General features: G+C 37.9%; 2 protein-coding genes across 2 annotated transcripts in view; one reads left to right on the top strand and one right to left on the bottom strand.

The window, feature by feature from the left end:
• Nucleotides 1-469: 469 nt before the first annotated feature.
• Nucleotides 470-12,478, top strand: LOC127423291 (kelch domain-containing protein 1-like). The gene is made up of 13 exons (XM_051667475.1): nt 470-639; nt 840-910; nt 1,219-1,336; nt 3,214-3,326; nt 3,696-3,780; nt 3,865-3,963; nt 4,112-4,186; nt 4,480-4,538; nt 6,544-6,656; nt 6,746-6,818; nt 9,766-9,850; nt 10,578-10,657; nt 10,902-12,478. Exons 1-13 carry the CDS (start codon nt 523-525, stop codon nt 11,041-11,043), a joined length of 1,230 nt encoding a protein of 409 aa, XP_051523435.1. The 5' UTR covers nt 470-522; the 3' UTR covers nt 11,044-12,478.
• The window catches only part of LOC127423298 (LIM and SH3 domain protein 1-like), a 29,153-nt gene continuing 14,138 nt past the window's right edge, over nt 12,267-27,281 (bottom strand). Inside the window, exons 4-7 of the mRNA XM_051667487.1 lie at nt 16,624-16,731; nt 13,959-14,034; nt 13,770-13,861; nt 12,267-13,467 (exon numbers count right to left, since the gene is read on the bottom strand). Of these exons, the coding sequence (XP_051523447.1) occupies nt 13,294-13,467; nt 13,770-13,861; nt 13,959-14,034; nt 16,624-16,731 (450 nt within the window). The 3' untranslated portion in view covers nt 12,267-13,293. The remainder of the gene's footprint in view (nt 13,468-13,769; nt 13,862-13,958; nt 14,035-16,623; nt 16,732-27,281) is intronic.

The following is a 27,281-nucleotide window of genomic DNA, read 5'->3' as shown; positions in this document are numbered from 1 at the left end:
TTTTTTCGTTCTTTGAATTGGTTAATTATATTCATTTAAATCTTTTGATTATTCATATCTTTTTTTATTTTATTTATATTTTTATAAATAGATTCGGCTCTTCTGATATGCAAGCCGGCTCCCAACTTTTACCTACAAGAGCCGGCTCTTAGAGCCGACTCGTTCGCGAACGACCCATCACTAGTATCCTTCGAAACGTGAGACACCCTATGATGCCCAAAATGCTGTCCATGTAGGCAGCATGTTAAGATTTTGAGACACCGCCTCTGCTCAAGGGTTTGGATGTGGAATGTGATCATTACTAATGCCGCACGTGCATTAATTATGTTTCAAGCATGTTTTCAACACATTTGTCTCTCTCTGGAAAAGTAAGTTTTACTTTTCGAGTCCAGCCCATGACTTCTCAGTATTTTCTGTTTCTGTTTCCTGTTTGCATACCCAGCCCCTGCGGTCACTGTAAACACAGAAGTTGATGTCTCTGCGCGCTCTGGTGCTGGAGCACAGTCGTTGAACGCACAAGCAATGGAAAGTACAGAAGAACCGGCGGCTGTCACAGCGCAGCTCTTGCCGGTTCCACCGCGAAGCGACCACGTCTCCTTCCTGGAAGGACACACGCTGTACGTCTGGGGTGGATGTCAGGTGAGGGACATGGAAGATATATGTTGTATTTATTCGATTTTCGTCCTCTTAGTTTTATTGAACGAATAAAACCAGTGTTTTAGAAGTCTAAACTAAGTTTTTGTTTTTTGCCTTTATTTGAATTGACGACAAAATTTGAAATGGCACGAACTGATGTTTTGATGTACTTCATTGTCCATTCTTTGCTTGGCACTTTTTAGTGTGTGGATGGAAAAGAAACATTTCTGCCCAGTAATGAGATCTGGCTTTATGACATGGAGAGTGGAGTTTGGTAAGATAGATAGATAAATAAATAAATAAATAAATAAATGCACTTATTTGTTTGACCAAGGTATGGCATTTCCTAAATAGCTTACATCCCTAGCAATAGGTATCCCTTCTACAAACTGCACTTTCATGATTATGCAGAGTTTTTCTGTTGTGTTTATTCTACCTGCAGTGTTGCATGGCACTTTAAACATCAGTTGTTGAATCTAATGAGGAATCAGGGAGAGTATCTCACTTGTTGCTACCATTGCCAACCCAAAACAACAAGATTTTCCCTTGAGTTTTAATTGTGTGTATGTGTGTGTGTGGCAGGTCTCGGAGGCATATGGGCGGAGACATTCCTCCTGTCCTGTCAGAGACTTGTGGTGCATTTCTCCAGGGTGTGCTTTACATTTTTGGGGGATGTAACAGCAATGGCCACACCAACCTGGTGAGCTGCATTAGTATTGATAACATCACATAGCAGATTATCTAGACCAACAAGTACATCAACAGAGGCAGATTAACAAATTTGTTCAGGACAAGTCCAAGAGTTATACTGTACATGATACGCTATCTTTTAGTGGTGTCCCGATACTGATACTGGTATCAGAATCGGGTCCAATACTGGGCTCCTGTACTTGTACTCGTGCTCATAAGAATGCTCCAATACCAAAAATGTATACCATCTGATGTACGATGATGTACTTAAACATTTGGTGCACAAATTAAAGTCACATTATGTCCTAGTGAGATTATTTAACAGCAAAGTCTGTGATTTAATGAGATAAATATATAGTTTGCATGTGCTTCCAAGTGGAGGTGCGGAGCCGGTGTTTTGCTGACATAAAGGCACAAAGTGCTCAAATGTTTTAGAGTACCTTGATTAATTCATGGAAAACATCATCATGAGGATCGCATGCTCTGTTTGTAGCAGATGACAGCGAGCAGAGCGCTAATTCACTTAGTAGTGCGAGGCAAATACAGACTACATATTTAGCAGCCTTTTGAGGTTTAATAATCACACTGAGTCAAGTAGCGACTTGCTTTTCCAGAGGTGAGATGCTACCATCAAAAACACAGAAACGGAAAGGCCTTCAAAATAAAAGCTTCCGCCAAAATAAAAGCTCAATTTAAATGGAAAAAAGTATGACAGAAATGTATCACTACTGTATATTTATGTAATATTCACTATACTACTACTACTACTACTACTAATAATAATAATAATAATACATTAATAGTAATTGTATTATATTCAAGCAATATTGCACATCTGTGATGCTCATTTATGCAGCACTATTTTTGACTAAAATAACTCCAATGTTGTATTTTGGATTGTGCTGTAAGGTTCTGTATAAAAGCACTTCATTTAAAAAAAAATTTAAAAAAATACAATATTATGTTGAAAATTAATTGTCCTATTTTCATTTGATTAAATTTGAATGAATTAATTTATTTAGACACAATTTTGATGAAAAATTGAAATAAACTGTTAAAAAAACAAAAAACAGGTAATACTATTGGTAACTGCAAGTACCGAAAAAGAAATGATATTGGGACATCCCTACTATCTGTTGTCTATAACCTGATAGGGAATGTACTGGGAGAAGATGATATATACTGTATGTTCCCTTATTTTACAATCAGAAGGGAATGACCTGTGAAAACAAACTGCAGCCTAACCAGCTTAAAATTGTTTGCTGGTCTTAACTCGTCTCCCAGCCTGTTCATACTGGTCTGCCAGATGGATTTAGACTGTTTTTGGGCACTTTTCAGCTGGTCAGGCTGGGAGACCAGCTAAGACCAGCAGACACTCTTAGGCTAGTTTAAGCTGGTTTTGTTTTCTGAAGGGTGTGCACATCTGAGTGATATTTCACTTTGCAAATGTAGATATGAACCACAAATAGTATTTAATCAGTATACACTGTAGGAAGTTGGATATAGTGTTATTCATGGCTTATTACTATAGGCAAATATGGCTGAACAAAGCCTCTGTTGAAGGGAAACCCCACCCCCCAAAAATTTTTGGGAGAATGTTTTTCTTGCTTGTCTGCCACTGATGCACGAAGAGAACAAAGACATAATGTGTCATTACACACTTCCCTCCATACAAAACACTTATTCCAGCTTTTTTGATCCACCAACATTTCAAAATTGTAGACATATCTGCCAAGTCTAAAAATGTGATCTGTCCAAATATCTTGCAGAAAATTGAGGAAAACATGATAAACAGGTTTTGGATCAGTATTTGGCAGCATTTGTGCAGTGAATAAAAATCTCACTGCTTCTGGCTAAGCTCTTGTTACTGGTGGTATGTTATGACAGGTGTATTGTGTTGACATATCAGATGGGGAATACAGCTGGAGAAAAGTGACAGACACAGTAGGAGCGACGCCCTCTCCCAGGGTCAGACATTCCTGCTGGGTCTATAAAAACAGGTAGGGAGAATGAAGTCACAGTAGCACAATGTTTTCATCATTATGCCATCCATTTAAAGTCCATTCAGAGTGGTCAAAAAAAAAAGTGTAATGAACTTATCGCTGCAAGTTGTAACTAAAGCAGCACATTGATTTTACTTTAAGGAAGCAATTGAACTTAAGGGATAGCTCACCTGTCATCCTTTACTCAACCTCATGTTGTTCCAAACCTGTATGACTTTCTTTCTTCTGTGGAACACAAAAGGAGCTTTTAGGCAGTATGTTAGTCTCAGTCACCATTTTCACTGCATCTTTTTTCCATACAATGAAAGTGAATGTTGACTGAGGCTGTCATTCTGCCTAACATCTCTTTTTATGTTCTCTTCATAGGCTCATCTACTTTGGCGGATATGGGTGCAAAACTGTCAGAGAGGTCAACAACTCCAAGAGCTTTATGGTAGATGAGACATCCTGGGTAAGCAAAAGGATCTTGCAAATAAATGTACATCTGCAGTTGCTGTAAAGAAGAACAGGAGTTCATCTAAACATCTCTTCACAGGCAACAATTGGATCAGAATTTTTCCAGTTTTGGGGTTGGAATAATGAAGTCTATATGTTTGAACCTGAGTTAGCCACATGGACTGAACCACAAACACAGGTAAAAGAGATATGATAGGCAAACATAAACAGGATATCATAACAAGTGTGCTCTTCTCTTAGGCATAACTATTAATAGATTACCGTTTGTATACTACTAAAAGTGTACCTTGTTTTGTTTTCCTGCTGTCCGGAACCACTTGTTGCAGGGTCAGCCTCCAGAGCCCCGGGCGTCCCATGCCAGTACTACTTTAGGCCATAAGGGCTATATATGTGGAGGTCTGGTAAGTAGACATTACATTCGGTGAACACATACTTTTCAAAAATGTATTTTTCTAACCATGGTATTTACAGATTTTCAGACTTCTCAAAATTCAGATTAATAAAGTGATCACTAAAGGACACTGAACATGCAAGGCCAAGGCCAGTGTTCTGGATGCATTGCTATGCATCATGTTTTATGTGTTACGTGCATATAAAGTATGTTTCAAGGTCTGGTTATTGTAGTAGGAATCCTTAAAACTATATTAATGTATTTTTCCTCATAGAATACTGAAAATCCCTTCTGTCATTGCAGGAAACGAAGACGATAGACATTCATTGCTTAGATCTGGTGACGTGGACATGGACCCAAGTGTAAGTGCTGTTTTTTTTTTCCAATTGACCTGCTAATGTTGCTAATTAAAAAGAGCAAACAAAGTTAAACAATCTACACAAGCTGCTCTTAAAGCACACAGTGGTTCCTACACAACGAGGGAGTGTGACTGCTGTAGATGACTAAATATCATGTCTTATCAGTACTCTCGCCATATTACTTAAAATGAACTTAATTTTTATATTTACTGAAGAAGTGACGCTTATCCATGCAAAACTTGCCGCCACAATGTAAGGGTGTTGTGGATGGTTGCCAGGGCTTTGCTATGCACTCACTAAGGTGTATTTTTGAGGTTGCTTGCTAGTGTTCTGAGTGGTTACCTAAAAAAATTAAAATTGGTAAAATTAACTGGTTTTATTCAAGTCAAAAATATTATTTAACATCACCAAATCAACCTGAATACATTAAGAATGAAAACATTATATACATAAGGGTAAAATCAGGTACAAATAGCTCCTTAAAGGGATAGATCACCCAAAAATGGAAATTCTCTCACCCTCATGCCATCCCAGATTTGTATGACTTTCTCTCTTATGCTAAACATAAACGAAGACTTTTAGACGAATATCTTCAGAAGCGATATGATAGGTGTGGGTGAGAAACAGATCAATATTAAAGTCCTTTTTTTCTATAAATTCTCCTCCCTGCCAATATGCAAAAAGAATGTGAATAGCCTAAATCAAAAGAAAAACGTGAAAGTGGAGATTTATAGTAAAAAAAGGACTTTAATATTTATCTGTTTCTCATCCACACCTATCATATCACTTCTGAAGACATGGATTTAACCACTGGAGCCTTATGGATTACTTTTATGCTGACTTTATGTGCTTTTTGGAGCTTCAAAATTCTGGCCACCATTCACTTGCATTGAATGGACCTACAGAGCTGATAGATTCTTTAAAAAAAAAAATATGTTCAGCAGAAGAATGAAAGTCATACACATCTGGGATGACATGAGGGTGAGTAAATGATGAGAGAATTTTCATTTTTGGGTGAACTTTCTCTTTAAGGTAACAATTGCAGGTTACCACTTTATGGCTTTTATTATTTTCCTATGACAACTGAATACCTTACATTACCCTCACAGATGTGGTATGATGTTTATGTAGAGGTCATTAGGTGCTGTCATGACCGCAGTTCGCAAATCAGCATACATACGATAAACAGATAGTGTGGACATGCATATCCAGTATGTACAAAAGTGGAAGCTAATGCAAAAATGGCAGTGACTACCACAGCTTTAGACAGCTACACGCGTGGCTAAAAGAGCACACACTCAAGAGACATTTACATAAGTCATCTAAAAGGTCAGCTCTGTAGCTTTCTAGTGAGCATGATATCTGCTGTTGGTTCTGTTGTTTTGCTTTCATGTCTTAGTGTTTGTTTTATTTTAGATACATAATCGTGAATATGCAAAACATTTAGTTAAACATTTCAGATTAAGACATTGAGGATGAAACATTAGTGATGTGTCAACATTAAATGTACTATGTTTATGTCATGGGACTGTTTAGCTTAATTATTCATCAAGTCTAACTGTTAATGAATGTACAATACCAGTCAAAGGTTTAGACACACATCACTGAAATGTTTGTCGTAATCTTTAAAGCCTTTTGATCTAAAGGCTTATGCTTAAATACTTAAAATTAGTTATTGTAGACAAAAATTAAAAGTGGTTATGTATGAGTTCAATGCTGTTTAAAAAGCATTCCAGGTGGCACCTCATGAAGTTAGTTTAGAGAATACCCCAGAGTGTGTAGAGCTGTTATCAAGGCTAATTTGAAGAAGATAAAATATAAGATGGTTTTAATTGGTTAAAAATGTTTGGTTACTACATAATTTCCATACTCCCATTTGTGTTGTTTCATATTTTTGAAGACTTTACTATTATCCTAAAATGTGTACAATAGTCATATTAAAGAATAGGTAAGTCCAAATGTTTGACTGGAAGTGCTGGTTTGAAATAAGCATTTTTCTTGAACCCAGTGACCATCAGGCTGATTCTCTCCCACGGGGCCGCACTCTTCACACGCTCACGGCCGTCTCAGACCACAAACTATTCCTGTTTGGAGGCCTCAGTACTTCTGGGGAGGTTCTTAGTAAGTTCAGAAGTCAAGGGTTTAGAAACATACATGTCCAAAAATAACCATGACAAATTTTGCTTACATTCCATATTTCTTTTGTTTAGGTGATGGATGGGAATTTGACACTTTAAAAAGAGAATGGAGAGAGAGAGACCATGCACACAAAGACAGACTCAGGTTGAATACGGTGTAATATAGTGTTGTCTATGTGTAATCTTAAAGGGGCGGAGGGGATTTGGTGGTATGCATTGAGTTTCCACACTTTTTGAGCAATGAATTTCTATTACTTTTCCAGCCATTTGAAATGACTGGATAAGGATTTTTAAAAATCATTCAAATTTAGAGTGATTTGCTAATGAACCAATTTGTGAATTGGTTCGACTGATTCATTAGCTGTGTTTCCACTTTTGGGCCAAATGAGGGCATGCTACTTTGTGCCAGGGCTAGTTGCGTTCCCACTGTTACTTTCGGGGCTTCATTGTGCCTCCTCTGGGCTTCCTTGGCCGATTACCCTTGGGTCAAAGAGGGCCAACTGGGGCATAAAGGTGAGGTCAGTGTCAAAGGTGGAGTTTCTCTGAGTCAGATTTCGCTTTCCAAAAAGCAAAGACCAAAATAAGCAAACGGCACTTCAGTCTACACCATGTTCATTTCAAGGGGCTAGCTAGTCTCCAGAGTCTGATACCTCAGCTTGAGTTTCCCCCTTGCTTGTGAAATGGGCGGGTTTGTGACGTTGGCACCAGGGCAGCGTATTAAGGGTGGATTTTAGGGCAACACTGCTGAGCTGTTGGCGCAATGGTGGGAATGCAGATCGATTTTAGTCTCGCGGCTCGAGGTCCGAGGCTATTGGCCAGCTGATAGACCTGGCTCACACTTTCCTGATAGTGCAAACACGGCTATTGAAAAGAACGGACTCAAAAAAATGGTATCCAATAGCTTGCGAGCAAGTTTTACTCTACCCAAGAGCATAACCAGAAAAATGCATATGTATTATAGAAATTCCTATGACTTTTAAGATTATAATAATTTCCATGATTCAGGCCTGGAAAACATTGTTTTTTTTTTTTTTTGTTATTAAAAGTTTTGATTCCATATAACATAAAAAAATAATAATAATATATATATATATATATATATATATATATATATATATATATATATATATAATAACAGAATATTTGGAATCACATTATATTATTTACAGCCCTTCCTCCCGAACATTAACCACCCCACCCCACCACCCAACACAAACAGATACCCCAGTGGTCAAATACAATTGACAAAGACACACAAACAAACAATAAAACAGAAGAAAATATTTAGAAATAAAAGTATATGTTCTAAAACAAAAAGGCTACAACATACACATTTAACCAGTTGATGCTCATTGACCCCACCCATGGGTTTGACTTTACTTTGCTTAAATGAGTTCACATTTACTATATAGTGTGCTGTTCAAAATTGTTCATAATGTTGACAAATTATACATCTTTATAATTTGTCAACATTTTTAACTCTTTTTTGACTAGACTATATAGTAAATGTGAACTAATTTAAGCAAAGTGACATCAGTTCTGTGGGGGGGGGGGCATGCACATCAACAGGTTAACCTGTCTGCCCACCATAACACCGGCCAGGATCCAATTCTTCATGTACTTATCTCCTACATCAATAACCGCCCCGTCACCCAAAATACAGAGCCTGGGGCAAAAGGAGATCTGAGTACCCAATACGTCGGCCATAAAATTCTGGACCCTCAACCAGAACTCCTGTATCTTATGACACCCCCAAAAAACATGGTTTGTGTCTCCATCTTCTAAATGGCATCGCCAGCAGGTGGGTGTGTCCTTAAGACCAAGCCTATACAATTTAGAAGGGGTCCAATAAAATCTATGTAGAATCTTAAATTGCATAAGGCGCACCCTTGCATCTCTAGATGCAGACTTGACGTTTTTAAGAATCCTAGCTCACACTCCCTCCTCCAAAAACAAATTTAAATCTTCCTCCCATAATCTTTTGAGGGAATTTAAAGCTCCGTCCCCCAGACTCTGAATTAGCAGGGAGTAATACACTTTTCCAAAAGCAGTAATCACCACTCCCAGAGTATCTGCCACACTAAGGGTGTGCGTGCCACTCCCAAAAACAGTGCAGAGTAGGTGGCGCAGCTGTAAATACTTATAAAATTGAGATCTGGGAATCCCAAAATTTTGAACCAAATTTTCAAAAGGTCTCAATACTCCACTCTCATATAGGTCACCGAGTGTATTAACCCCCCTCACAATCCAATCTGACCAACAGAAAGGGGACTTATTAATGCATAGTTTAGGTGCCATATGCTCGAGGCTACATTTAAATAAATATCCAGATTAAACACTCTGGACACTTTTGTCCATATCGGGTGTAAATGCAAAATAACGGGGTGTGACTTAACTTCTCCGATTAATTTGATCGAAAGGCTATGCAGAGGCGAGATAGGGGCAAGAACTTCCTTTTCAATACAAAATCAGGGAGGAGGTCTCTCAGGTGGAAGCGACCAATGAGCCAAATATCTGAGACCGAATGCATAATAATAAAACAAATTCTTGGGAAGGCCGAGCCCACCTTTGTCAATCGGCCTATGCAACTTACTGAAATGTAATCTGGGACGCTTACCATTCCAAATGAAGGACTTCGCTATGCTATCAAATTGCTTGAAATAAGAGAGGGGGACATCTATAGGGAGAGATTGTAACAGGTAGTTAAATTTTGGAATACAATTCATTTTAATTACATAAACATTCCCAATCATCGATAAGTGTAATGAAGCCCACCTGTCCACATCATTCAAAAAACTTTTTATTAAGGGATCAAAATTAACTCTGACTAAATCAGACAAATTTGCTGGGAATAAAATTCCCAAATACTTAATGCCCTGTTTGGGCCACTGGAAGGCACCCAGCTGGAAGGCCGTTACTGGACAGTACGCTGTCAAAGCCAAAGCTTCGGATTTAGACCAGTTGACTTTGTATCCTGATGGAAAACATAATTTTAAAATTTCCTGATATTTCCAGGTTTTTCATGACAATGAGAACCCTGAACAGATTAGGCCTGAGTAAGTCCATTGAGTGTCAACCTTCTCTGTCCTCAGGTTATGGCATTCTGCTGACAAGGGGAGGGATGGTGATGTAGTTGTTTTTGGAGGAAGCCAGACCTTCATCTTCTTAATGGATTCGGTATGTGCAATCTACTAGAAAAGGCTTGCATTCGTGAAATGCACAGCAGCTTTCATAAACATGGTGATGTATTTATGGCTAGAACGTTCACAGGCTCTGAATCGGCTTTAAAAGGTCTGATTCGAGGCTTGTTTTGTTTGAGCCATAATCCATGAGCTCTGAACAGGGTTACATTCTGAGCGGGGAGTCTGTTACATTAAAGTGTTGCATGCAGATCAAGGAGGGTTGCACATACCAAATGTGACCCCAAAATGAATGGATAATGAATGGAAGTTTACTTATGGACTCAACAATAGGGTGACACATTAGCTCAGAGCTCTCTGGGAGAAGCAGACTTTGGTTAGATGGAATTCATCCAAGACCATCAAGTGTTGGTTAAACCATTGTTTGATTGTGATAGTTGAGTCACAGCCAAAGCACATGCATTGAAAGGTTGTGATATCAAGCACAGCACCTGCCATCATAAAAACGGATACAAATAAAATGCAAATTAAGCTCTATTAACTCTATTGTCCACTACCCCAAAAACATGACTGATAACTCTAAAAATTCTGTACAGAAATGCACTTATGATGAACTGTTGTACCCTTGCCCACATACTTTTTTACAATTGAAGTCAGTTATTGTACGTGGTAACTGACAGCATGCTACAGATGCTGTCAGTATAGCTTAACTTGTATTTAACCCTGAATATTCCTGTAACCTACTTCCGTTTCTACCTCTGTAGGTGGTGGCCCTCAGGTCTCCCTCTCAAAGTCACTGTGGAGATGTGTTGGTGTTTCAGACCCAACCATACTCCCTGTCAAGGTAAAAGCCAGCCGAAATACACACCGCACCGAACAGCTCATAAAGTCATTCTGTTTGGGAAACATTTAATTGTGTCCACAGTCTAACAACCCATTGGTAACCAACACCATGACTAAATCTGTTGCTTTCTTCCAATTATAATAATATATGTATATAATCTATTCATAAATATATAAAAGCTAATTTGAAGTGTTCTTAAGTGATCAAGGATATTGTTCAATAAACATTTGGTTTTTCTTTTTAGATTATGTGAGGACTGCCTTGGAAAACACACATTTTCTGTCCAGGAGCAAGTATCTTGGTTACCAGCCAAACTTCAGAAGACAATTGGCAAGAGGATATCCTACTTCAGGGCAAATGCTCAAAATATAGATGCAGTATCATAAGATCATAAAGGACATTTCTTGTTTTAATTGATGGTTTTAAGAATATTTCTGTCCAAGCATTCCACATATGAGAAACACTTAAATGTACACTTGGTATTTAAACAATAAAGACTATTATTATTATTAATGGATTATTTACATCCTAATAAACCTTTAAAGCTTTTGAAGATATATTAAAGAAGAATTGCACTCTTTTTTGAAAGTATGTACAGAATTTGTGTAAAGGATGTCATGAAAAAAGGGATAGTTCACCCAAAAATGAAAATTCTCTCATCATTTACTCACCCTCACGCCATCCCTGATATGTATCTGATATTTTTTCTGCAGAACACAAACAAAGATTTTTAGAAAAATATCTCAGCTCTGTTGGTCCTCACAATGCAAGTGAATGGGTACCAAAAATGTTAAGCTCCAAAAGGACATAAAATCAGCATAAAAGTAATCCATAAGACTCCTGTGGTTAAATCCATGTCTTCCGAAGTGATATGATAGGCATGGGTAAGAACAGATAAATATTTAAGTTCTTTTTTTTTTTTACTATTAATCTCCACTTTCACGTTCTTCTTCTTGTGTTTTTGGCGATTCGCATTCTTTGTGCATATTGTCACCTACTGGGCTGGGAAGACTATAGTAAAAAAAAGGACTTAAATATTTATCTGTTTCTTACATACAACTATCATATCGCTTCTAAAGAAATGAATTAAAGCACTAGAGTCTTATGGATTACTTTAATGCTGCCTTTATGTGTATTTTGGACCTTCAAAGTTCTGGCTACTATTCAGAACTAATCTTCGTTTGTGTTCAGCAGAAGAAAGTCATACACATCTGCGATGGTGAGAAAATGATGAGAGAATTTTAATTTTTGGGTGAACTATCCCTTTAATACTGTTTTCAGTTCTCAGTGTATATGTAATATGGTCTTACCCATTTAAAAGTGAAATCGCTGGTGACTATATATGTTTTACAGACAATAAAAGCAGACATAAAATAAAAACAGACAACCTTAGAAGGGGCTTCTGACAATTCGCTGGATAACGTGTCATGTGGGAGTATTTAATCCAAGCTGCTATTGTTTTGGGGGTGTTTACTCAGAAACAAATCTGGTAACTTTAGTGACCAGTGAGCAAAAACTTTCAAAATCTCAATCTTTGCATAGGTTTCTGTGGGAGAAATAAGATTTAATTATCATTTAATTATTGTGCATTACAATAATACACTTACCCTTTCATTGCTTTAATTATCACTTTATTATTCAATATAACGGACTGGAATGCTTTGTTACAAAATAACAATGGAATGATAAAAACTGGTGATTATACTAAACATTTTTTATTATAATTCTATAAAACATCATTGTTTTGTGGTTCTTATTCTTGAAGGACAACAGCTTTCAGTGTTTACTGTGCCTACTTGCCAAGAAAAAACTTTTTTTTTTCATATAAAACCTAATATTCTTTTTGGTATTCCCTCAAAGTGCATAATAAAGTATTCTTTAACCGTTCTGCAGTGCTTGTGGTAGAAGACGACCACTGTTTAAGACTTTGTACTGCTTAAGACATTGTTTGCATGATGAATGTTGTCCATTCATACGGCCATTTATATAATATTACAAATTCCCAGCCGATTCTACAATCCGAACGTACCGATTAGCATTACCCAATCATCTTAAAAAGGTCCATGGGAAGTTTTATCCACTTCACTGCACGGTTTTAAAATCAAAGACAGAAAACAATCTGCAGAATTTCAACACAGCAGCAAAGCAATGCATAACCCCACCAAAACTATGCAGCATTGCAGGGAGAGCTCACAGGGATAGTTGGCCGAAATGTTTTAATTTTGTCATCATTTACTCACCCTCATGTTGTTCCAAACCCGTTTGACTTTGTATGACCCTCCCTTGTGTTCCACAGAAGAAAGTCAAATGGGTTTTAAATGATATGAAGGTGAGTAAATGATGACAGTATTTTCATTGTTGGGTGAACTATCACTTTAAAAAACACAAACAAAAAGCCAAACTGAAAATAAGAAAAACATAATGCTTGCTCAAATGCCAAGAGTCTAGCTTAAAGCCTAGATGTCTGGTTGAGTTCTTCTGCCTTGCTTCAGATCAGGATGAACGTATCATAACATACACTGGGGCAAATTAAAAACAGAAAAGAAACTGAAACGTAACCAGAATTGTCATGCGCTCTTCAGTGCATCCCGCACTCCTGTATCCCTTTCGTCCTCTATACCCCCACCCATTCTTCCTTAGATTGGTTGTACATAGTTGGATGGGAGCATCCCCTGCTTTCCTGTGCGCTCCACGCGTCCGAACATCCAGCCCTCGTCTATCTGCTGCACGTCCACTATCAAGTCCCCATCTGCAAATGATACCTCGTCCTCATCAGCAGCGGCATAGTCGTACACTGCCCTATAGCACTTCTGTAGACACAGATGAACTGGGTTAAGAAAGAAAAGTTCCAAACCGTTTGAATTTCTTTCTTCCATGCAACATAAAAGAAGAAGAGTCTGAAAGTTATCCTCAGTCACCATTCATTTTCATTGCATCTTTTTTTCCATACAATGAAAATAAATGGTAAACATTATGCCTCACATCTCTTTTTGTGCTTCACAGAAGAAAAAGTCATACGGGTTTAAAGAATATGAGCAAATGATGAACTATCCATTTAAGAGCCAAATTTTTATTAATTTCTATGAAAATAAGCATTAGACAAATTCCTTACCCCACCACTAGAGGGCGGTGGAGGAGCAGCAGCCGAACGCACAGGCTGTGGATCATAGTTGTAGCTCGGAGAGTGAGCTGGTTGCTGAAAGCCTAGCCACAAACCAGGAAATATATATTAGAGTATTCAAATGTTTAATCCTACAGACAAAATAAGGAAGAACAGCCTTGTTTGTGTATACGTTCATACCCGGACTAGTGAAGGCGTCAGTGGGTGAGCCATCTCCCCCCATCCGACTTTTTTCAAATTCCTCATGATACTTTATCTATTAATAAACACAAAAAACTGTAACACTTCACAGAAACACTGATGGCATGTGTGTAAAAGGAACCATGAAATGCTTTAATAAGTAACATTTTATTTCCTGTGTTTACATTTGTTATAATAAAACAGAAAGTTGGGTTAGGACATATCGGAGGGCTCATCCATTCTAAATATATATACATGTACAGTACTGTGCAAAAGTCTTAGGCACATAAGATGTTTCACAAAAGCATTTGTCTTAAGATGGTTATTTATATCTTCAGCTTTGGTGAGTCAATAGGAAATATAAATGTTAGACTCTCAAACATTACTTTTGCATATAGAAAAGATTAGAATAGAAGAACAGGGAGCCCTGCAACAGATGGCATGTCCCCAACAAAACCCCCCATTGAACATCGTGTCACTCTGAGATTACATAAAGAGACAGAAGTAATTGAGACAGCCTAAATAATAGAAGAACTGTGGCGAATTCTCCAAGAAGCTTGGAACATCCTATCTGCCAACAACCAAGAAAAATTGTGTCCAGGTGTACCTAGGAGGACTGGTGCTGTTTTAAAGGCAAAGGTGGTCACACCAAATATTGATTTAGCTTTTTATGTTTACTGGACTTTGTATGACATTAAGTGATAAATGAAAACTATTTATGTCATTATTTTTGAAGACATTCTTACTATGCAACATTTTTCACAAGTGCCTAAAACTTTTGCACAGTACTGTGGCTGCATCCAAGCCATACATCACCAAGTGCAGTGCAAAGCGTCGGATGCAGTGGTGTAAAGCACGCCGCCACTGGACTCTAGAGCAGTGGAGACGCGTTCTCTGGAGTGACGAATCACGCTTCTCCATCTGGCAATCTGATGGACGAGTCTGGGTTTGGCGGTTGCCAGGAGAACGGTACTTGTCTGACTGCATTGTGCCAACTGTGAAGTTTGGTGGAGGGGGGATTATGGTGTGGGGTTGTTTTTCAGGAGCTGGGCTTGGCCCCTTAGTTCCAGTGAAAGGAACTCTGAATGCTTCAGCATACCAAGAGATTTTGGACAATTCCATGCTCCCAACTTTGTGGGAACAGTTTGGGGATGGCCCCTTCCTGCTCCAACATCACTGCGCACCAGTGCACAAAGCAAGGTCCATAAAGACATGGATGAGCGAGTTTGGTGTGGAAGAACTTGACTGGCCTGCACAGAGTCCTGACCTCAACCCGATAGAGCACCTTTGGGATGAATTAGAGCGAAGACTGTGAGCCAGGCCTTCTCGTCCAACATCAGTGTCTGACCTCACAAATGCGCTTCTGGAAGAATGGTCAAAAATTCCCATAAACACACTCCTAAACCTTGTGGAAAGCCTTCCCAGAAGAGTTGAAGCTGTTATAGCTGCAAAGGGTGGGCCGACGTCATATTAAACCCTATGGATTAAGAATGGGATGTCACTTAAGTTCATATGCGTCTAAAGGCAGATGAGCGAATACTTTTGGCAATATAGTGTATATATATATATATATATATATATATATATATATATATATATATATATATAGCCAATAGCCTTTAGTTTACATTACTGCCTGGCAAAAACACTGAGAGCTTGTACCATGGATCAAAGCAATGAAGACACTTTCAAAATAGATACATTCCAGGAACTTACATTGCAACCAACTGGTGTTTGAGAAAGGAAATTTATTTTCAGATGATTTGCTACTTGTTATTGCTATTCAAAAGTAGGAGGTACTTATAATTTAGTGGGAGGGAACATTCTCTCTTTTGACAGCATATTATTGAACAAAAATGTCTATGCTCCCCTGCATTCAAGTCTGTAACATTTTTGGTCCATTTTCCCAAAACAGAAAAGTAAATTTTAAATGAAAATACCAGCTTGAAGTTATTTTTGTCAACTTTAAGGAGTACATTAGCACATGGATTGCCTCAAAGATAATAGGCATGGATTAAACACCACGAAACTCATAAAGCAATATTCTGGGTACATTACAAGTTAAGCTCAATCGACTGCATTTGTGACATAATGTTGATAACCACAAACATTTATTTCAACTTGTCCCTTCTTTTTAACCACAAGGGGTCAGTGTGTTGTTCTACCCTGCTGCCACTTGGTTTGGTCTTTGCCTGGTCTTGCATGCACCAAGACACTTCCCTTTAAGGAAGAGGCTGCTCACAGACTGAGAGGAAATGACTCTTCAGCAGCAGTCATGTGATCAGAGAGTTGCTTGTCAACATTCAATGACACATAGGTTGAGTTTGGAATTGCATACTAACATACTACTCAAACTATTTCTGCCATAGACACATATGGCAGGAGTAGTAAGAGCAGTATGGATAATATGCCATTTCGAACTCAGCCATAATGATGAGGATAAAACCATGAAGGAGGGAAAGAGGAAGGTGGAGACCAGGAAAACAAAAGTGAGTGTGAAGATACATTTATCAAAACAACCTGGCTAGTCTAGCAATTTAGGGTCTAAGTATTTGAACATTAATGGATGGAGGTGGGGGCAGATAGTGGGCATAAATCAGACAATGTGCCCTTAATGTCTCATATTTGGACATGATATTGCTGTTAATGTTCTTCCTATACTTACATTGCTGATCTGATCTTGTAATTTCTTCACCCTCTGCATCTCTGGTGTATCAGCCACCACACTGAAGCCCTTCCCTTTACTCTTCTCAAACTCCTCTTTGTACAGCACCTGGAAGAGAGAGAAACTGACTCATGTCAGGTTCACTATCTGATTCATAGAAGTGACTAGGATTCATTTTTACACATTTTTTGTTTTGTTTTAGTCTTAGTTTTTGTCTTTTGATGAAATACCATTTTAATTTGTCAATATTTTGTCATCTAATTTTAACTTATTTCATTTTACTCTGACAAACAAAGCACATAATTTTTGTTGACAAAAACAAAACTTATAATATGAGGTGATGCAAACTCATATTCGGTGAAAAAGGTGAGAGTCATAGCAGGTGTTCCAGATATGTAATTTATGTTGATTTGTTTAAGCTTAAAGTAACCCTTTCAATTGATTTTAATAAGGAAAATGTGGAAAATTTTACCATACAATTTTGGCAAATTAGCTTCAGAAAAGGTGACTTTAGCTGAAAGGTGAATAGTTTGCATCCCTGTATAAATGTAAAAAATTTCAAAAAATCTATTTCGGCCATATCCACACTAATCAGTTTTCGTTTAAAATCTCCCATTTCTAGTTTCCCAACATCATCTATAGACCTTATTCACGGTAGCGGTAAAAATCTTTGATTTTTTTATGGGAATGACAACAAGGCTGTGAAGAGATGTAAGTCTATCCCTCAATGGCACATAAGTATAAAGCTGTAAAAAGCTCCTAGGTCACATCTGATTTTCCACAACTCTGGAGTGACTGGAGTTTTTTTTGTCTACTGATTGTTCTGGGAAAGATGTTTTTTCAGTGTTTTGTCCACGGAACGAACCAAAAACAACAGTACAACCCATTGATGAAACTGTACGTCTATCTCTCACAGACTCGTTGTCAGTCCCGTCAAAAATCAAAGATAGCTGTGAATAAGGTCTATTTCCAAAGTTGCGGTACTGGAGAGTGCTCTCAAAATGCTCCTGTGGAAGAAACCAGTGTTGACGTGGCCTATGACAGACTAAACTGTAACCAATAATTTTAAAAAATATCTAAACATTTGTAACATTAAAGGTGCTGTAAGCAATTTAACCATTCTAGAATTTCCACAAACTGAACTGTTGGATTAGCCACTCCCCCATTTTCTAAAGCACCGCACTCCAAAGATACCAAATGAGCTTTGAGGCCAACAAGAGCAGAAACGGTTGTCAAAATCAACAGCAGCAAAATAGCGCCCTCAACTGACAACTGTTATGAGCAACATGGAATAAAAATGGCATTAAGCCTCAATAATTCGCTGCAACTACAATGCTATGAGAATATGGGATACGAAATGTGACAAACGTGGTTAATGGTAATACAATAATTGATAATGGTAAATCATTGAATAATGATTATCAATTAAACAAACATATAACCATTACTTCTGTTAATCATCAAACAATTACTATCAATTATCCAAAGTATAACCATTACCCTCAAGTTTTCCCTTTAGATAATCATTCACTCAGGCTTAACTATCAAGCCGTTGTCCCATTTCAATTATCACCAACCACTAAATTATCACTCATTGTATTATCACCTTGTGGCTATGCAAATTAGATGGCCGTACTTCAGTGTTGCACATTCAATTTCATTGGCTGCTACATGAACAAGATGAACGCTTGAGTGGATTTGTCTGAAAATAGCATTATTTTGCAAAGACAACAGATGTCGCTGTTGCCTGGTCTTGTCAGTCTTGATCACATGTGAGAGCGTGAATCCCTCCCACGTATTTGAATTCAATGTGCTTGGAGAAAGGACATGGCTTCCAAAAGAATAGTGCATGATCAAGCACATATAGAATTTAACGAGGTTCACTGTGTTGTCAGCAGAGTGCAAAGTAAGCAATTTGTGAAACTAAACTAAAATTTACCGCACTAATGCAACCGGTTCTACATTTATGTGTGGATTACCGCTCCATCTTTAGTGTAATAATTACTGGTTGCTAGTATCAGGTCTGTATGTGCAATTCCACCCCGTCCCCCTCCAATCTAAAAAATGAGAAGACAAATCAAATCTACCAGTGTTCAACCAGAAGTGGGGAATCCCCAACATACGATGACAGGAATATTTGAATCAACTATTTTCCTTCTATATCTCTCTTCTTCTAAAAACTATATTACATTGTTAATATCTTTCAGTGTCATATTTTCGTCATGAAATAAGGTATTTTCATCTCGTCTTCGTTATGGTTGACAAAAATAAAACAAAACTTTTTGGGAAAAGATTAACACTGGACAGACCCCAGGAAGCAAAAACATGCTCTTACAAGGAAAAGCTACTAACAAGTCTACACATGTATAGCCTGCCTACTGCTGATTTAGCCTTGGTGGTGAAAATATGCTATTTGCTGTAGGCATACAAACACTGACTCAACACACAGCCACACACACACTAAATATACAGTAAAAAGTGAATTGGCATGAAGAGGTGTCTGGATGGTCTTAGCTTAATATTGCACAAGCTGTTTTTAACTGCACATCCAAAAAACAAACCACACACTCCAACTCCCATCAATAAAAACAGTGTGAGGAACTGTTACAGAGCAACAGTCCACCATTGAATCCCTTCTTTTTAGGTAAAAAAACGACTGACTGTTAAACAAATAGCTAACTGTCATACACTGGCACAGCTGCGAGTGAAATTAAAATCAGCTCTGACTGTTTAATATGTTGCAGTTTATTATACTGCCATGCAAACAGCAGATAAACACTAACCTTAGTTTAGTAAAGTCAGTTTAATTTGTATAGTGCTTTTCACAATACATACAGTATGGCTTCAAAGCAGCTTTGCAGAAAATCATGCCTTAATGTCTTTAAGCCACCAGTAAGCAACTATGGCAAGAAAAAATTTCATTAGATGTTTAGATAGTAAAGGGAAAAAAATCTTTAGAGGAAACTGCCCTTGAAAGAAACCAGCCCACTTGTCTGCCATTACAATAAATGTATGTTTGTCAAATATTATCTAGGTACATATTATGCATAATAATAGTCTTGTGTTCATAGAATACATTAAATTATTCAATATGTTAGTAAGGCAATGTTTAAACCGTAAGGATAAATAGTAAATTTAGACATATTCTATGGGATTTTTTGGTTGGGGTGGCGTCCGGAATGTCAGCGTTCTATTTTCGATGGAGGAAAACGGCGTTCTAGTGTAGGATTAAACGTAGCGCAATCAATTAGTTTTCAAACAAAAACATATTAGTGTGGATTAGAAGCGTAAACGTAGCAAAATCAATGCGTTTTTTTCAAATAAAAATGTAACAGTGAAAACCCGCTTTCACTTGAAAACGTATTAATTTTGCTATTAATTTTTTGAAAAAACAAAACAAAAAAACAGGATGTTAGGAAACTGAAAACTGAGTTTTCAAATAAAAACATATTTTGTTTTAGAAGTCACATTAAAAGTCAGTACAGTCTGAAGGACTGTGTTGAGTTTGGCGGATGAAGCTTAAAAGCTCTAGGATGAATTACAATCAGAAATTTCAATCTCGGTTTAGGGATTTTAAAAATACCCTAAATCAAGTCTAGAGAATAACACCATGTTGCCATTGTCAGGCCAACATAATGATTAGTTTATAGTCTTTGAACTCCATTCTAAATCGATTAGAAAGATACAGTGGGTCAGTTAAGCCTTCTTTGCTTTCTGAATAATGAAGGCTGTAGTTGGCAGTCTACGTTAATTTATTGATTACAGAGGGCTAGTGCATGGCTACAGTTTATAAGGCTGTCAGTGAGGGGGTGTATACTGCTAGCTAAAACTCTACTCTGGGTGAGGTCTGCCCACCGTTTAGACTGGCAAACACAAAGCTGTCAACCCGAGTGTGACTGAAACACCGTCAGCAGACCTTGGCTTTATAACACCCCTTGAGTGTCTGACCCAAATACACGAACACCACTCAAATACACTTTTACACACAGTTATGGTTGAGCCAAGACAGGGTGGGTGGGTTGGTAATACATGCTCACATATGCATGCATTAAAAAGGCCCCTGACATTACCCAGATTGACATCCCCATCCCCCTTTTCCTGCATCGTCCTGGAAATTCCCCATAAAGTGGCCAGTCTGAGCTGACTCTGGGGTGTCGGACTGCTCCATTCTGCCATAGCCTGTAAACAAAGACCCTAAATAGAGAAAGAGGGATAGAGAGACCCCCTCCGCTGCACAACTATGCTAAAAATTATGAGTAACAGCCTTGCTATGAGGGTTGTTCTGTATTGCTGCAGTATCTCTTCTGTGGTTTGTACAGTGACAAAGGGGCTGTGAGAACATGATAAAAGGATGGATGAAATAAAAGAGATAAATAGATAAAATGACATATACGTTATCTTTAAAGGGGTCATATTAAAGATGATTTATTATTTCGTTTTATTTATCTATTTATTATTTCCCAGAAAGTTTCTTTCATAATTAATATAATTTAATTTTGCATGACCATTTTACACCATTTCTCTAATATTTTGAATTAAGCTGGCCATTGTTTGGTGCTGTGCCTTAAATGAATATTCCAGGTTCAATACAAGTTAAACTCAGTCGACAGCATTTGTGGCATAATGTTGATTACCACAAAAAATTATTAAAAAACAAAAGTAAAAAAAAAATAAAAAAAAAGAAATCTGTGTTACAGTAATGGAAGTGAATAGGGCCAATTTTTGGAGGTTTAAAGGCTGAAATGTGAAGCTTATAATTTTATAAAAGCACTTACATGAATTATTCTGTTAAAACTCATGTATTATTTGAGCTGCTAAGTTGTTTAAATCATCATCATTTTAGGGTTTTAGGGTTTGTTGACATTACATCATGGCAACAAAGTTGTAAAATTGTCTATAACTTTACACAAAAAAGGTTAGTATGTGATTTTATCACACTAAAATCATGTTAACATGCAAAATATTTACGTCTTGTGGTTATACTATACAAGTCAAAATAGATTTTTGTGGTAATCAACATTATGCCACAAATGTGGTCGATTGAGCTTAACTCATATTGAACCCAGAATATTCCATTAAGACTTTTGTAAAAAGGTATTTTTGCTTGTGAAAAGAGCAACAATGCTTTTCTGTAAATACTCAGCAGCTTTTTTTGCCATCGGGTAAAAAATAGTTTTTAACTGCTGATTCTTCCATAACAGCCCCTTTCCAAAGCCTGTATGACAGTGTGATAGGTTCATAAAACAATACACACTGAAATGTCCCACTCCGGCTGTTATGATCAGGATGAAATGTTTAGGAATATTGTTAAAAAATAAACTTCCAGACTGATCAAACTGTGAATTCAGTGACTGGAGGTTGAACGTTCTGCTGCTGAATTTGATCTGTGCTTACTGAAATGTCCACAAGGTGGTGCCAAAAGAGAGTTATTTTAATATTATTTAATTTAATAGTATTTTTAAATGTAAATGATGTAAAACAGTCAACAGGAATGCATGTTTTATTAATTCTACCCCCTAGCCCAAACTCCAAACCTAAAACAAACCATCAGTGAAATAAAAATTTAATTTCAGAGAGAAAAGGCAAACACCAAATTCTGCTCGCCATTGTTTACGTGAATGCGACTACTTTCTGGTTTCCGTGGGACTAGTACCCGTGTCTCTGATACCCCTTTTCCACCAACATAGTTCGGGGGCTGATATATTCTTGAATCGTTCTGTGCGTTTTCACCACAGAAAAGGCAGTTCCGGGATGGAAAAACTGGTTCCGTGCCAGCCCAAAAAGCTTGCTGGTTTTTAAGCAGGAACTGTTTACGTCAGGGGCGGAGGGTGGAATAATGCATCATCATCAAGTAAAGTTTACAAAAAACTCTTTGTAACAGTTAAAGGATGGGCAAATAGGTGGCGGGAACCGGCTGAACAGTCAACTTAATTTTTAATTTAAAACTTAACATAAAACAAACATAAACACACACACATGCAGCACGACTGCGTGTGTCTCTCTCTCTCTCTCTCTCTCGAACTGGCATCTCCGGCTGATCATCTGATTCAGCGCCAGCCGTGCACCCTCACGGACCAGCCACGCCCTCCTCCTCATCACACTCTTTAACAACAACTACAACAAAAACCACAAAGATGTCAGACATCAAAAGCGTTCAGCAGTGGTCCATAGAAGAAACCAGCATTCTACTTGTGATATGGTCTGCTATGGAGATCCAATATACATGAGAAAGCTCGCAAAGAATAATAAAAAAAAACGGCAAGAAATTATGAACTGCGGCTTCAATTGGACGACTGACCAAATCATAAACAAATGTAAAAAATTTGAAAAGGAGTACAGGGATCAGAAGAAGGACCAAGCAAAAGCAGCAGCGGATAGCGCAATAAAACCGTATACTACGATGTCTTGGACTCGGATACCGACCAGCCAGCTAACTAACCGGGGCATTAAAATTACTGAATGAATGCAGCGACAGTCACGCTCGAGACAAACACCAAATCACCAGAGTCCTCTGCAGCTGATCTTGGAAAGTTATTACATTTACCAACTTTGTTAGCTTTCCTTACACTCTTCTCGTCTTATTTTGTACCTTGTTTTGATTCAGTAAGTGGATTTTTTGGCCAGCTACTCACTTATTTAGGAAGATCGTGGCTATCTGTTAAGTAAACTGTTGGAATTATCAATCAATATGTCAACATAATATTATTTGCTATGGCAAAAAATCAAAATATAACCATCTGCTACAACAATGTTAATTACGATTCCACTGTTACAGGTTATAGCTTAATTTTTTTTGTTCCGGTTCCGCAGTCTCCTTTCCAATAGGTTACCGGTTAGAACAAAATAAAAGAACAGTTCATAATGTTCTTTTTAAAGTCACAGTACTCTGTGCAAAGGGGTGGTTGAAATACCAATCACAGTGTTGCCAGATCTCACAAAGAAACAAGCGACCTGGTCTGGAAAAACAAGCTCAAGTTAAGCCACTTGCCTCACCAAAATAAGCAAAAATAAGCAATTTTCTTTTAATGATTTGCATGCAGAGTTATTGGTATACAAATCATTACAAGCAGTTAAGTATAATTTTTTTTTACAGATCTGCTTCGGAGTTAAAACCTGGCAGCATCAAATCTGTATTAATGCATCATATCTAACAATAATTCACTGAAGACTTGGAAACAACTTAGAAATGTTCTTTTTACCTCTAATAATGTTTTCCTTGTATCTGGATTAACTGTGCATATACAGGTGCATCTCAATAAATTAGAATGTCGTGGAAAAGTTCATTTATTTCAGTAATTCAACTCAAATTGTGAAACTCGTGTATTAAATAAATTCAGTGCACACAGACTGAAGTAGTTTAAGTCTTTGGTTCTTTTAATTGTGATGATTTTGGCTCACATTTAACAAAAACCCACCAATTCACTATCTCAAAAAATTAGAATACATCATAAGACCAATAAAAAAAAACATTTTTAGTGAATTGTTGGCCTTCTGGAAAGTATGTTCATTTACTGTATATGTACTCAATACTTGGTAGGGGCTCCTTTTGCTTTAATTACTGCCTCAATTTGGCGTGGCATGGAGGTGATCAGTTTGTGGCACTGCTGAGGTGGTATGGAAGCCCAGGTTTCTTTGACAGTGGCCTTCAGCTCATCTGCATTTTTTGGTCTCTTGTTTCTCATTTTCCTCTTGACAATACCCCATAGATTCTCTATGGGGTTCAGGTCTGGTGAATTTGCTGGCCAGTCAAGCACACCAACACCATGGTCATTTAACCAACTTTTGGTGCTTTTGGCAGTGTGGGCAGGTGCCAAATCCTGCTGGAAAATGAAATCAGCATCTTTAAAAAGCTGGTCAGCAGAAGGAAGCATGAAGTGCTCCAAAATTTCTTGGTAAACGGGTGCAGTGACTTTGGTTTTCAAAAAACACAATGGACCAACACCAGCAGATGACATTGCACCCCAAATCATCACAGACTGTGGAAACTTAACACTGGACTTCAAGCAACTTGGGCTATGAGCTTCTCCACCCTTCCTCCAGACTCTAGGACCTTGGTTTCCAAATGAAATACAAAACTTGCTCTCATCTGAAAAGAGGACTTTGGACCACTGGGCAACAGTCCAGTTCTTCTTCTCCTTAGCCCAGGTAAGACACCTCTGACATTGTCTGTGGTTCAGGAGTGGCTTAACAAGAGGAATACGACAACTGTAGCCAAATTCCTTGACATGTCTGTGTGTGGTGGCTCTTGATGCCTTGACCCCAGCCTCAGTCCATTCCTTGTGAAGTTCACCCAAATTCTTGAATCGATTTTGCTTGACAATCATAAGGCTGCGGTTCTCTTGGTTGGTTGTGCATCTTTTTCTTCCACACTTTTTCCTTCCACTCAACTTTCTGTTCAAACATGCTTGGATACAGCACTCTGTGAACAGCCAGCTTCTTTGGCAATGAATGTTTGTGGCTTACCCTCCTTGTGAAGGGTGTCAATGATTGTCTTCTGGACAACTGTCAGATCAGCAGTCTTCCCCATGATTGTGTAGCCTAGTGAACCAAACTGAGAGACCATTTTGAAGGCTCAGGAAACCTTTGCAGGTGTTTTGAGTTGATTTGCTGATTGGCATGTCACCATATTCTAATTTTTTGAGATAGTGAATTGGTGGGTTTTTGTTAAATGTGAGCCAAAATCATCACAATTAAAAGAACCAAAGACTTAAACTACTTCAGTCTGTGTGCATTGAATTTATTTAATACACGAGTTTCACAATTTGAGTTAAATTACTGAAATAAATGAACTTTTCCACGACATTCTAATTTATAGAGATGCACCTGTATACTAAATGTAGTAATTATACAGTTGTTTAAAAGGTCTTCATTCAGAGAATGCGACATCCACAATGGGCGATAAGGCAAAGAAATGTGTGATGAAGCAGATTCCTTCAGGGTCAAAGCACATTTTTCATTTTTTCAGGCAACATGAAGTGGTGTAGTTCCAAAAATGTACTGCAATAAACTCTTTGGCCTTTAGTTTCATGAAAAATTTCGAAACAAAATTAACCATTTACAACCAGTTACCAGCATTTAGTTTTCCCTCTAGAACAATTTAAATTCACTTTGATCTGGTTTTCGGTTACGTTCTTCAAAATATTTGTTCGTTTTCGGTTTTCGTTCCTTGAACCGTTTTTAGTCCCTGGTTTATAATGCTTAGCTAGTCAAGCCACATTAAAAAACTCATCCAAATAATGTAATAACGTTACCTGTCATCTTGAGCGTAGATGTCATCTCTGGCAATCAGTTTAGGTAGTCATGTAAAACTACCATGTAGCCACGTGTCCAGTTATGTCAACGTTTGGTTCTTAAGTCAGTGAAAGAGTGAGCAGTTTTGCGATAGGCTCCAGATTACCCCAGCCAAGAACCAGCCAAGCACAGGCTCTGGCATGAGAACCAGCGCCATTTCGGTGGAAAAGGGCTATGAGGTTGCACAGTAATGCAACAGGGCATGATAAAGACTTCCGAATTGATGCAAAAATGTCTGATGGGAGGTGGCCCTTAATTTGGTAATTTGGCCGAATGGGGTTGATTTCAGGGTATGTGAACATTCGGAATCAGCATGTCGATTTCCTGTGTGATCATGTTGCAACTTCAGCCACTCTAACTGAACATTGGGATCAGAGCAGCAGGTGCTACACAAAGCCAGGAAAAGCACAAGGTTTGGTGGACTATACTCATATTTTACTCTTTGTCATAACTTCTTCTGGTGTCGTTGTGTTGTTGACGTGTGAACATTGGTGGTCATTTGTAAATATTTCAGGTTTCTTATGTGAGTGAGGCATTCATTTTTCCAACTAAAGCCTAGTGTACACTGCATGACTCAAGCTCATCTCCTTTGATATTTTGAGTCTGCGAATGGTCTGCGACGAGAAGTCTCAGATCTCACGACGAACGGTCTTGTTGTGTGCGCACTCCTGCAACATGTCGAGACTAGTTCCAGACACTATGACAGTTTTCAAAACAGCTTGATATCTAGACATCTTGTCATCAGGTGTGCGCACTGTCCCGACGAGCAAAAGACCGACAATGAGCCACAGCCAATTAAATAAAGAGAGAGTGCTAGAGGAGGGCAGGGTATTAGGAAGCAGAAGACAAAAAATAATAAGAAAATAAAATGAAACTTCACCCATATCTCCCTCCCCACTGTCTTTATTATTTTCAGCTGTTTTTCTTAAATGTTTCCATTTGCAAATAGCAAAATGGGCACGAGCCGTTCTTTCACGCTTGTTGAAAGAGGAGAACAGGATTTGTGTAGCAGGAGACAAAAAATAATAATAAAATAGAATAAAGCATCATCCGCATCTCCCTACCAGCTGTCTTTATTATTTTCATCTGTTTTTATTATTTATCTTTAGAAAATTATGGAAATATGCATAAAAACGGGCGAAAGCCTTTCTTTCATGTTTGTTGACATGTTATCAAGAATAAACTGCGCGAGTTCGTGAATGACTTTCGTTACCTTAATTTTAAGATGCACTTTGGGCGATCCGTTTGAAACAGGATGACGCTAAAGGCAGCTATAAAGGATGGTTTTTTTGCCAGTTAAGGATTTAAAAGGAAATAAGCATACGATTGAAAAATTTAAAAAGCAAATGCATGAACATGCGCAATAT

Source organism: Myxocyprinus asiaticus, chromosome 32, assembly GCF_019703515.2.
Source record: "Myxocyprinus asiaticus isolate MX2 ecotype Aquarium Trade chromosome 32, UBuf_Myxa_2, whole genome shotgun sequence".
Classification (NCBI taxonomy): Eukaryota; Metazoa; Chordata; class Actinopteri; order Cypriniformes; family Catostomidae; genus Myxocyprinus; species Myxocyprinus asiaticus.
The sequence above is the reverse complement of the archived record's forward strand: the minus strand, read 5'-3'. Positions and strand labels throughout refer to the sequence as shown.